Source organism: Prionailurus bengalensis, chromosome D2, assembly GCF_016509475.1.
Source record: "Prionailurus bengalensis isolate Pbe53 chromosome D2, Fcat_Pben_1.1_paternal_pri, whole genome shotgun sequence".
In the NCBI taxonomy this organism is placed as follows: domain Eukaryota; kingdom Metazoa; phylum Chordata; class Mammalia; order Carnivora; family Felidae; genus Prionailurus; species Prionailurus bengalensis.
This window is the reverse complement of record NC_057351.1, coordinates 3,590,770-3,603,582: the sequence shown is the minus strand read 5'-3', so window position 1 is coordinate 3,603,582 and position 12,813 is coordinate 3,590,770. Positions and strand designations below refer to the sequence as shown.

At 38.7% G+C, this 12,813-nt stretch overlaps 1 protein-coding gene across 7 annotated transcripts in view; it reads right to left on the bottom strand.

The window, feature by feature from the left end:
• The window catches only part of PCDH15 (protocadherin related 15), a 1,256,363-nt gene that overhangs the window by 97,104 nt on the left and 1,146,446 nt on the right, over positions 1-12,813 (bottom strand). For all 7 annotated transcript variants that reach the window (XR_006299724.1, XM_043596132.1, XM_043596136.1 and 4 more), the window contains one exon: positions 1,499-1,626. Coding sequence is in view for 6 of the 7 variants with exons in the window: in XM_043596132.1 (XP_043452067.1) it covers positions 1,499-1,626 (128 nt within the window). In the remaining variant the exon portion in view is untranslated. The remainder of the gene's footprint in view (positions 1-1,498; positions 1,627-12,813) is intronic.

Genomic DNA, 12,813 nt, shown 5'->3' with positions numbered 1-12,813 from the left:
CTTTGAATTATAAGTGGTGATTCCCATCAGGGGTCAGTGTATGAAGGAGCTATTTTGCAGGCACAATACATGTGCGCATTTACTTGGTTGACTTTTCCTCCTTCATACTTGGTGTGCAGAACATGGAAAAACCATATGTAAGAAGAGTTCTAATCATATGGTTCTGGTACACAAAGAAAAAGGCAACTGATCATGAGTGGGATTTGCTCAGGAAAGTTTAGGTTTTCTGTGTGCCCATTAATAGTTTTTAAAAATATATTCCTAAAATACTTTCAGAAAAATAACTATAATTAAGCATCTAAAATGCACTAGCCTGCAAACTTTTCTCCCTGTGTAATACAATATCAATTTATTTTTCAGTAATAAAACTAGTACAACTTTATGTACTGCTGGCCATTTACAAAATCTTTCAACATCTTTGATGATAACTAAGTGGAGAAAAGTGAAAACATTATCAACGTTAATCTTGGATATTGTGCTTTTTAAAAATTCAAAGTAGATTTGCTATTTTTTCTGACATATCTGAGTTTTCTTTAACTTTTAGTAAAGTGTAAAATTAGTAGTCCTGTGTTTAATTACGATTTTAAATTTTAGAATAATATTGCCGAAAAAATAATTTATTAAATTATTTCTTCTTTTAAAAATTTTTTTTGAGGTTTATTTATTTTTGAAAGAGAGAGACAGACCCCGAGCAGGGCAGGGACAGAGAAAGAGAGGGAGACAGAATCCGAAGCAGGCTCCAGGCTCTGAACTGTCAGCACAGAGCCCAACACAGGGCTCAAACCCACAAAGTGCAAGATCCATAACCTGAGCCAAAGTCAGACACTCAACCAACTGAGCCATCCAGGCGACCATACATTATTATTTCTTCTACTAGGAAATGGCAATTTTATATTCACTACTAGAAACTCCATTCTGCAATCTTTGGGACTATCCTGAATTAAACCTATTGAATGCCTGTATGGAGGCATAAAAATCTACTAGGAGACATACATTTTACTGATTTAATGTCTTTTTAAATGTAAATTAAAAAAAAATTTTTTTTCAATGTATTTATTTCTGAGACAGAGACAGAGCATGAGTGGGGGAGGGCAGAGAGAGAGAGGGAGACAGAGAATCAGAAGCAGGCTCCAGGCTCAGAGCTGTCAGCACAGAGCCCCACGTGGGGCTCGAACTCATGAACTCAAGATCATGGTCTGAGCCGATGTCACTCGCTCAACTGACTGAGACACCCAGGTGCCCCTCAGTGTAAATTATCATAAGTAATTTTTCCTGTTTTTGTAGTAAAAATAAAACATAAAAGTTCCATAGTATGAGCCTCGTAATTAATCTGTATTTAGCTTGGCTACTTAAACTCATGTATCTCCGAGTTTCAGACTTTTGTTTAAACCACATGAATACTGAGTACTTACTCAGTTAATGCAAACTGCATGGTTACAGTTTACCTGTAATCTGAGCTCTTTACCTGAGCTCTGTGTCTTAATAAAAGTCCTCCTACCTTAACTCTGAGCACAGAAGTAAACATTCTTGCATCTTCAGACACACCTCCAATGTAGAATTTTTTCTGAAACACTGGGGGATGATCATTTTCATCCTGAATTTCAATATATACTTTAGCCGTATTGCCTGGAGGATAAGAAATAATATATTTTTAATTGGTGGCTATTTACTAGAAAAAAATTTCACTGGAGTAAATACTTACTGTATTTTTTTTTTTGACTGAAACAATGGAAAAGGCTTATATCAGAAAGTCATTCCCAAATGGCAAGTCTAATACCCCGACTTCCACAGAGGACACTGAAAATGTTGCTTCCGGCATAATAATGTGAAGTTGCTATTTCTTTTAATTACAATGTCTTGGTAATTCATTTTACTTGATTTAATAGGCACTAAAGTATTGTGTTCTACTAATTTCAATGAAACAATTCAACTGTTCATGTTCACAAACACTTCACATACACTACCAATGACACCAAAGTGACAAATTTATAAACACCTTATGAAATAATATAAACTGACATAAACTAAAACAATATTTTTTTATTCTTAAGTGTAAAACTAGCAATGATAGTCTCTCAGTTTAATAATGTACAATATGTATATATTTTTAATTTTAGGGTTGAAAGTAACCAATAGTTGAGGAGGGGAGCCAAGATGGGGGAACAGCATGGAAGTTTTTTGTGTGTCTCACGTCCATGAAATATAGCCAGACCAACACTAGACCATCCTGCACACCTAGAAAACTGACTGGAGGATTAACACAACAATTTGCACAACCTGAACCACACAAGTCAGCAGGTACACGGCGCAGGAGGTACCGAGAGGTGAACTGGGCAGAGAGAACCCGGCGGCGCTCAGGGAGCCTCTTTTGCAGGCTGAGAGACGAGGGAGACTGGGGGGATCGGGGAGAATATGAAAAAGCAACCCTCCACAAAAGCAGCTGGAGAGAAAGTGGAAAATTGGAAACAGCCGCAGGGACTGAACTAAAAAGGGAGAAAGGAGAGGGTTTCAAGTCCATTAAGACTGTAAACAAGGGGGACGCAAAGGCTGCAACTCCGCAGCTCCCTACCTGGCGGTGCTCTGACGGGAAGGGCGAATCCCCAGGAGCAGGGTGGGGTCCGGGAGGTTCTCGGGCCACACGGGGAAAAGCGGTTCCACTGCTGGAAGGACACTTGGTGGAGACGGTTGAAGCCCCCTGGTCCCGGCAGACCCCAGAAAACAGCCACATTCGCTGGGGCTGGAACAAGCACCCTCGTTAAGGGTGAAGCCTGGTGCCAGATGCGTGTTGTGAGTTTCCATCATCCCTGAAAAGCACCTGCTACACCATCTCGCGAACTTTTTCTGGGGCGGGCGGCACCCGGCCACAGTCTTGGGCACTGGCAGCAGCAGGGTCCCACAGGCGTTCCCGGGTGCAGCCGACACTCGGCCATTGCTCCTTCGGCCATTGCTGGGTGAGACCCTCCCGCAGAGGGCGGAACAGGTCAAAGCCGCGGTCCTTCAGAAGTAAGGGGCTGGGGAAAACAGCCTCTTCTGAGACAGAACTCAGGAGAGAGGTACTGCCCGGGGCCTGGTCACGGACGGTGAGAAAGCAGGGCTTGGCCGAGGGCTGAAGACGGAGAACAGACCAGGTAGGTGGCTGACGCCATTTGCACCTCTGCCGCGCATGCGCATACGCACCCAAGAGCGCCGCAACACTCCACCCCAGAAAGCGAGCAGCGCCACCTGGTGGAGGACGGAGCCATTACACTGAGCCCCGCCCACCTGGGCCAACCTCCCTCCTTGAATACAAGTCTCACCGGTGGCTTAGTATATGGACTATAAAGCGCTTCAGAGTCTGACCTCTAGGGGAAAATGAAGTCATTTCAGTCCTATTTCAACCTGTTAGCAGGTCCATGTATTCAATTTTCTTTCTTTTTTTTTCTCCTTTACACTTCTTTTTCTTGAATACAGAAAGAGAAAATTTCATTCTTATTTTTAATTTTTATTAAATATTTTTCTTTAATTTTTATTACTATATTTTTTAATTTTGTGTAAATTTTTTCAAATTCTATTTTACTTCCATCATTTTATTTTAGTCTACATCAGTGTATTCACCTTTTCAAATTTTCAAACGATTTTCTTCTTTTTTATTTTTCTTTTTTCTCTTTTACGTTTCTTTTCTTTTGCTTGAATGCAGAAAGAGAAACACTTCATTTTTACTTTCAATTTCTATTAAAAATATTTTTCGTGAAATTTTTTACTGTATTTTTTGATTTTATGTAAATTTTTTCAAATTTCATTTTACTTTCATTTTATTTTAGTCTACTGCTGTGTATTCACTTTTTCAAATTCTCAAACAATTTCTTTGTTTTATTTCTCTTTTTTGTCTTTTTTGCTTCTTTTCTTTTTCTTGAATACAGAAAGAGAAAAAATTCATTTTTATTTTTAATTTTTATTAAAAATATTTTAATTTTTTCTACTATATTCTTTACTTTTATGTAAAATCTTCAAATTCTATTTTACTCCCATCATCTCATTTTAGTCTACTTCAGTGTATTCATTTTTTCAAATTCTCAAACGATTTCCTTTTTTTTCTCCCTTTTTTTTCTCTAATCTGTCAAACGACTTTCAACACCCAGACCAAAACACACCTAGGATCTAGCATCATTTGTTAGATTTTTGTGTGTGTGTTTTTTTTTTAAGTTTTAATTTTTCTACCTCATTAACTCCTTTTCTCCTTTCAAAATGACAAAACGAAAGAATTCACCCCAAAAGAAAGAGTATGAAGAAACGACAGCCAGGGATTTAACCACACAGATACAAGCAACGTGTCTGAACCAGAATTTAGAATCACGATAATAAGAATACTAGCTCAAGTTGAAAATAGATTAGAATCCCATTCTGTGGAGATAAAAGAGGTAAAAAATACCCAGAATGAAATTAAAAATGCTATAACTGAGCTGTAATCACGGATGGATGCTGTGGCGGCAAGGATGGATGAGGCAGAACAGAGAATCAGCGATAGAGGGACAAACTTACAGAGAATAAGGAAGCAGAGAAGGAGATTAAGTCAAAAGAGCATGACTTAAGAATTAGAGAATCAGTGACTCATTAAATGGAACAACATGAGAATCACAGGGTGTTGCGACCGGTGCAACAAACACTGAGACAGGGTCCTGAGGGTAAGGGAATGTAAGAAAAAAAAGAGAGAAGAGAAGACAGTTTGGGAACAGGAGGGTCCCCTGGGCTGATGGCCCAAGTGACGGCTTTATTGTTGCTGTACACAATCTTTTATATCAAGACTCTTATGGGTCAGGCCATTCTAAGAATAAACAGGTTTCACATGATCGCTGCCAACCAAAACATTTAGTTCTGTGTACCTTGTGAATTTTCTAAACGGGTCACAGCAAGACCTTGTTGATAAGATTGCTAGCAAAACACAGTTCCCATGTTTGTTTCTATTTGACCGGGGGTAGAAAAAGGGGAGGTAACATTACTGCCAACACCCACAGACCACAGGCTTCAGGAATTAACTTTCTCAGCCTTGACAAGGCTTTCGTATGCCCATGACAGTGGGGGAATGGGAGGGGGAACCACCGGGTTGGCTGAGTCAACAGGGAGCCGTTGCTCGACCCGGTCTCAGCCTGGCACTGGGGCCTGGCCTCCCACAATAGGGGTCCCAGAAGAGGGAGGGAGAGAAATAGGGGTAGAAGGGTTAAGTGAGCAAATCATAGCAGAAAGCTTTGCTAACCTGGGGAAAGACACAGACGTCAAAATCCAGGAAGCACAGAGGACCCCCATTAGATTCAACAAAAAACGACCATCAACAAGGCGTACCATAGTCAAATTCACAAAATACTCAGGCAAGGAGAGAATCATGAAAGCAGCAAGGGAAAAGTAGTCCCTAACCGGCAAGGGAAGACAGATCAGGTTTGCAGCAGACCTATCCACAGAAACGTGGCAGGCCAGAAAGAAGTGGCAGGATATATTCAATGTGCTGAATCAGAAAAATATGCAGCCAAGAATTCTTTATCCAGCAAGGCTATCATTCAATATAGAGGGAGAGATAAAGTTTCCCAGGCAAACAAAAATTAAAGGAGTTTGAAACTAGCCCTGCAAAAAATTTTAAGGGGGACTTTCTGAGGAGAGAAAAGATGAAAAAAAAAATATATATATATACATAAATACCAAAAGCAACAAAGATTAGAAAGGACCAGAAAACACCACCAGAAACTCCTACAAGCATCATAACGGCAGTAATTCATATCTTTCAGTACTCTAATCATCGGTGGACTCAATGCTTCAATCAAAAGACATAGGATAAGAGAATGGATAAGAAAACAAGATCCATCTATATGCTGTTTACAAAAGACCCACTTTAGACCTAAAGACACCATCAGAGTGAAAATAAGGGGATGGAGAGGCGCTGTGGGAGGGGGGATGGACTAAATGGGTAAGGAGCATTAAGGAATCTACTGAAATCAATGCTTCACTATATACTAACTAATTTGGATTTAAATTTTAAAAAATAAAAAATAAAGTTAATTAAAAAAAAAGAAAATAAGGGGATGGAGAATCATCTATCATGCTAATGGTCAACAAAAGAAAGCCAGAGTAGCCATACTTATATCAGACAATCTAGACTTTAAAATAAAGAGTGTATCAAAAGATGCAGAAGGGCATTATATCATAATCAAGGAGTCTATCCACCAAGAAGACCTAACAATTGTAAACATTTATATGCCAACTGTTGGGGCACCCAAATATATAAATCAATCACAAACATAAAGAAACTCATCGATAGTAATACCATAATAGTAGGAGAATTCAATACCCTAATCACAGCAATGGACAGATCATCTAATCAAAAAATCAACAAGGAAACAATGGCTTTGAATGACACACTGGCCCAGATGGACTTAACAGATAAATTCAGAACATTTCACCCTAAGAGCAGAATATATATTCTTCTCCAGTGCACATGGAACGTTCTCCAGAATAGACGATATACTGGGACACAAATCAGCCCTAAGTAAGTACAAAAGATCAAGATCATACTGTGCATATTTTTAGACCACAACGCTATGAAACTCGAAGTCAACCACAAGAAACAATTTGGAAAGGAAACAAATACTTGGAGACTGAAGAACATCCTACTAAAGAATGAATGGGCTAACCAAGCAGTTAAGGAGGAAATTAAAAAGTAGATGGAAGTCAATGAAAATGATAACACCACAACCGAAAACCTCGGACGCAGCAAAGGCGGTCATAAGAGGAAAGTATATAGCAACTCAGGCCTTCCTAATGAAGGAAGAAAGATCTCAGATACACAACCTAGCCTTACGCATTAAGGAGCTGGAAAAAGAACAGCAAATAAAACCCCAAACCAGCAGAAGTCAGGAAATAATAAAGATTGGAGCAGAAATTAATGCTATCGAAACCAAAAAAACAAAAAACAAAAACAGAAACAAAAACAGGAGAACAGATCAATGAAACCAGAAGCTGGTTGTTTGAAAGAATTAACAAAATTAATAAACCACTAGCCAGTTTGATCAAAAAGAAAGAGGGATGGACCCAAATAAACAAAATCAAGAATGAAAGAGGAGAGATCACAACCAACACAGCAGAAGTAAAAACAATAATAAGAGAATATTATGAGCAATTATATGCCAATAAAATGGGAAATCTGGAAGAAATGGAAAAATTCCTAGAAACATACACACTACCAAAACTGAAACAGGAAGAAATAGAAAATTTGAACAGACCCATAACCAGTAAGGAACTCGAATTAGTCATCAAAAATCTGCCAACAAACAAGAGTCCAGGGCCAGATGCATTTCCAGGGGAATTCTACCAAACATTTAAGGAAGAGTTAACACCTATTCTCTTGAAGGTGTTCCAAAAAACAGAAATGGAAGGAAAACTTCCAAACTCTTTCTATGGAGCCACCATTACCTTGATTCCAAAACCAGACAGAGACCCCACTAAAAAGGAGAAGTATAGACCGACTTCCCTGATGAACATGGAGGCAAAAATCCTCAACAAGATATTAGCCAACCGAAACCAACAATACATTAAAAAAATTATTCACCACGACCAAGTGGGATTTACACCTGGGATGCAGGCCTGGTTCAATATCCACAAAAAATTAACGTGATTCATCACATCAATAAAAGAAAGGACAAGAACCATATGGTCCTCTCAATAGAGGCAGAGAAAGCATTTGACAAAATAGAGCATCCTTTCTTGATAAAAACTCTCAAGAACGTAGGGATAGAAGGAGCATACCTCAAGATCATAAAAGCCATATATGAACAACCAACGTTAATATCATCCTCAATGGGGAAAAACTGAGAGCTTTCCTCCTAAGGTCAGGAACAAGACAGGGATGTCCACTCTCACCACTGTTATTCAATATACTATTGGAAGTCTTAGCCTCTGCAATCAGACAACACAAAGAAATAAAAGGCATCCAAATAGGCCAGGAGGAGGTCAAACTTTCACTCTTTGCAGATGACATGATACTCTATGTGGGAAACCCTACAGATTCTACCAAAAACCTGCTAGAGCTGATTCATGAATTCAGCAAAGTTGTAGGATATAAAAGCAATGCACAGAAATCGGTTGCAGTCCTATACACCAACAATGAAGCAACAGAAAGAGATATCAAGGAATCGATCCCATTTACAATTGCACCAAAAACCATAAAATACCTAGGAATAAATATAACCAAAGGGGTGAAAAATCTATAGACTGAAAACTATAGAAAGCTTGTGAAAGAAATTGAAGAAGACACACAAAAAATAAATGGAAAAAGATTCCATGTTCCTGGATAGGAAGAACAAATAATGTTAAAATGTCAATACTATCCAAAGGAATCTACATATTCAATGCAATCCCTATCAAACAACACCAGCCTTCTTCACAGAGCTAGAACAAACAATCCTATAATTTGTATGGAACCAGAAATACCCCGAGTAGCCAAAGCAATCTTTAAAAAGAAAACTAAACCAGGAGGTATCACAATCCCGGACTTCAAGCTATACTACAAAGCTGTAATCATCAAGACAGTATGGTACTGGCACAAGACAGACACTGAGATCAATGGAACAGAACAGAGAACCCAGAAATGGACCCACAAACGTATGGGCAAAGCAGGAAAGAATATTCAGTGGAATAAAGACAGTCTCTTCAGCAAGTGATACTGGGAAAACTGGACAGTGACTGGGAAAAAATGAACCTGGACCACTTTCTTGCACCATACACAAAAATAAACTAAAAAATGGATGAAAGACCTAAATGTAAGACACAGAGTCATCAAAATCCTTGAGAAAGCAGGCAAAAACCTCTTTGATTTTGGCCACAGCAACTTCTTACTCAACACGTTTCTGGAGGCAAGGGAAACAAAAGCAAAAATGAACTACGGGGACCTCATCAAAATAAAAAGCTTCTGCAGAGCAAAGGAGACTATCAACAATAGCCAAAGTATGGAAAGAGCCCAAATGTCCATCGATGGATGAATGGACAAGGAAGATGTGGTATATGTATATACAATGGAGTATTACTTGGTAATCAAAAAAGAATGAAATCTTGCCATTTGCAACTACGTGGATGGAACTGGAGGGTGCTAAGTGAAATCAGTCAGTAAGAGGAAGACAAAAATCCTATGACTTCACTCATATGAGGACTTTAAGAGACAAAACAGATGAACATAAGGGAAGGAAAACAAAAGTAACACAAAAACAGGGAGGGGGACAAAACAGAAGAGACTAATAAATATGGAGAACAAACTGAAGGTTACTGGAGGGGTTGTGGGGCGGATGGGCTAAATGGGTAAGGGGCACTAGGGAATCTACTTCTGAAATCATTATTGCACTGTATGCTAACTTATTTGGATGTAAATTAAAAAAAAAACCAAGTTAAAATAAAATCACCTACTACCAAATAACTCCCCCCCCCCCCCCATTTTCCAGTTTGAAAACATTAAAAACTGCTCTGGTTTCAATAACCACTCCTTGATGACTATGTCAGGTTTTATCTGAGTTCATCAGATAAAAAATTAAGAAGTTCTCAGAAGAGACTGGGTGGATGCTGGTCAGACAATCCTCAAATGTCTGCTCTAGGGGTTTTCCTTTCTTCTACACAAATTAAGGTGTGTGAATAAGAATGTTATTCTTTTTATGAAACCAGTTTGAAATAGCTCTATCATTACAAGCCTCTCTTATGCTCATTTTAACTCGTTCATCTTTTCAAATTGAATACCCATGAAAAATATACGTTCCAAAGTATTTTAAATAATGATCACATTTTCTCTCTTTTTCATTGTTCTACCATCTTTGAACCAATGTCGCCCTCTAACCTGGGGGTTAACAGTCATAAGAATTTCCTCACAAAGATGTTTACCTGTGCTTGTTCACCCTTAGGAAATGTGTCCTGCTTCCATAGTGACTCTGGAATTATACAGTTGTCACTTTCAAAGGTGAAACAGTGCTTTCTAGCTAATTCTCTTCAATCTAAATGGTTGTGGAAACTCCATGGTCTCAAGTCCAGAAAGTTATGACACCTAGAAGCTTCAGTGTTTTTTGGTATGACCTCTGACCTCTAAACTAGAGAAATGAAGGAAAACGAAATAGCAACAAAACTTTAAACCTAAGATCAGTTCAAATCCTAACACAATAATTCACAAGATTCACACAATAATTTACTGAACTCATGTATCTTTGCAAGTGAATGCTCACTCTGTTTATGGTTATTCAACATGAGAATTCTAAAGACAACTGTAAGGCACCATTAAATAAGAGAACAATCGTGGAAAATTACAACTGGTCCACTAATTTTCAAAAATTATATCTTAATCTGAGCAAAGTTGCTTTATATTGTTGATTGTGTGAAACTAAATTTTAAGAAGCAAAAATTTCAGGTAAGCACAGAAGTCAATTATGTGAAATTCGGTTTCAAATAAAAACTAAGTTTAAAACAAACCCAAACAAAACACCAACAAAAAAAGAAAGTAATCAATGGCTGGGTGAAGGGGTTATGTCCACAAATAGAAAACAAGTTTAATCATGGCCGCAAGCAACCATTCATCCAGTGAAAAGATGTAGCTGGAGAGAAGACTGCTGTGTGACTCATATCCACCGGGTGTACAATGTCCGCCATAGTAAATATGCCACAAAGGACACATTTCTGTATCAAATGTTAGAATCTCACCCCTTCAATCGTCACCCCTTTAATGAGAGATGTAGCACCTGTTACTAATCCACAAATGACTCTTTACAAAAATCCGGTGTAGAAAAATAACTCACAAAGCAGAGAAAATGGGGAATGAGTGGGTAACCACTTTGCAGAAAAGGTAGATCCACATTGTAGAAGTATTCGGATGTAGCACCTGTGTGATCTTTCTCACGCATTCCAATTAAGATCAAATATAAGGCGATTGAGCTACAGATTATTTATCAGGGCTATGCTCATTGTGTTGCGTTATTGTATCCCAACTATAGCCAATTAACACCGACCTACTAGCACGGTGAGCACATCGTGGGTGAACAATATATCTGTGTGGATTAAATAAATGAATGGATAACCTTCTCTGTCTTAGCGAAAACTTAGAAACAGGCTGCTTTCTTGCTTGCCCTGAAAAAGTTCAGAGAGACAAGAGACTTATCACCCCCAAGTTTTTAACCCTACCCTGCTGCTACCCATTTAGTTTGCCTCTTACTTTCTCACCATTCCTGAACTGGAAGAGTCACAATCAACAGGGGCCAGGTCAACGGAGAAGGGTGTCAGCAGGGGGCAGGGCTAATGGCAGAGTCCCTGTGCCTGTCCTGCAGAGCCAGGATTCCTAACTGCACGCTGGCCGGCTGCCACCTGAGTTCGCCAATATGAAAAACACTTTCATCTTCCCAGCTGACCATTGTTATCTCTGGAATCCAAGGAGCTAACAGCCCTGGGTTTAATGTGTTTTTGTTTTTTTGTTTTTTTGTTTTTTTTTTAACAAAAGGAATCCTAATCTACAATATCACCTTTAAACTTTTTTATGTTCTTGATTAATGACCACATTAGTTACAGTCCCTATTTGCAGTACTTGAGAAAGTAAAGGTTGATTTTAAGCTCATTGTAAAGGAATAAACTTCCACTCTGAAGCTTCTCTGCTTTCCTTCTGACACTTTACAAGGTGATGACGGAAGGTTGAGGCCCAGACGCAAATGAATGATGTCATCAGGGATAATCTGTGCTTTACCAAATCTTTTAGAACCCTCGTATTTCCTTAGGTATTGGGAAATCATGGGAAGATCAGTGTTGTAATTTAAAGCGACACGTATATGCTAATACAAATATCACATGTATACACTTTACAAATTCCAGAGAGACTGCAGTAAAATAATTCTTTAAGATATCAGTTTAGCAGCCATTAAAATTCTCTAAAATTAACATGTGTAGAAATATCTAGCTAAGTACCTACTTACACTATTGATATTCAATGAGTGTTAATTTTCTGTAAAATAATTTGTCCCACTTTAACATCTGGACTAAAGTTTTTCAAGGTTTCCTATTATAAAATACTTATCTCACAAACATCATTATTACTACATAAGATATCACGATTCAGTATCAATTGTGCTTAAGTCCATATTTGTTATGAGACTGATACAGAAATTAACGATATTTCATTTGGTGTTTCTTTTCTTTTTTAAAAAAATTTTTTAAGGGGCGCCTGGGTGGCGCAGTCGGTTAAGCGTCCGACTTCAGCCAGGTCACGATCTCGCGGTCCGTGAGTTTGAGCCCCGCGTCAGGCTCTGGGCTGATGGCCCGGAGCCTGGAGCCTGTTTCCGATTCTGTGTCTCCCTCTCTCACTGCCCCTCCCCCGTTCATGCTCTGTCTCTCTCTGTCCCAAAAATAAATAAACGTTGAAAAAAAAAATTAAAAAAAAATTTTTTTTAATGTTTATTCATTTTTGAGAGACAGAGAGAGACAGAGAGTGAGCAGGGGGAGGGGCAGAGAGAGAGGGAGACACAGACTCCAAAGCGGGTTCCAGGCTCTGAGCTGTCAGCACAGAGCCCCATGCAGGGCTCAAACTCACCAACCGTGAGATCATGACCTGAGCCGAAGTCAGATGCTCAACTGACTGGGCCAACCAGGTGCCCCATCAGTGCTTTAAATAAAGCATAAAATAAATTGATTGTATTTCCATGTAATTATATGAGAAGGGGAAGCATGATTATGAAACAATAATCACAGGACTGAATTATCTATTTAAATTTTTCATGTAGTTTTCCTCTGCCAGGTTTGGACATCTTTATATAACAATAAGGATAATAATAATAATAATAATAA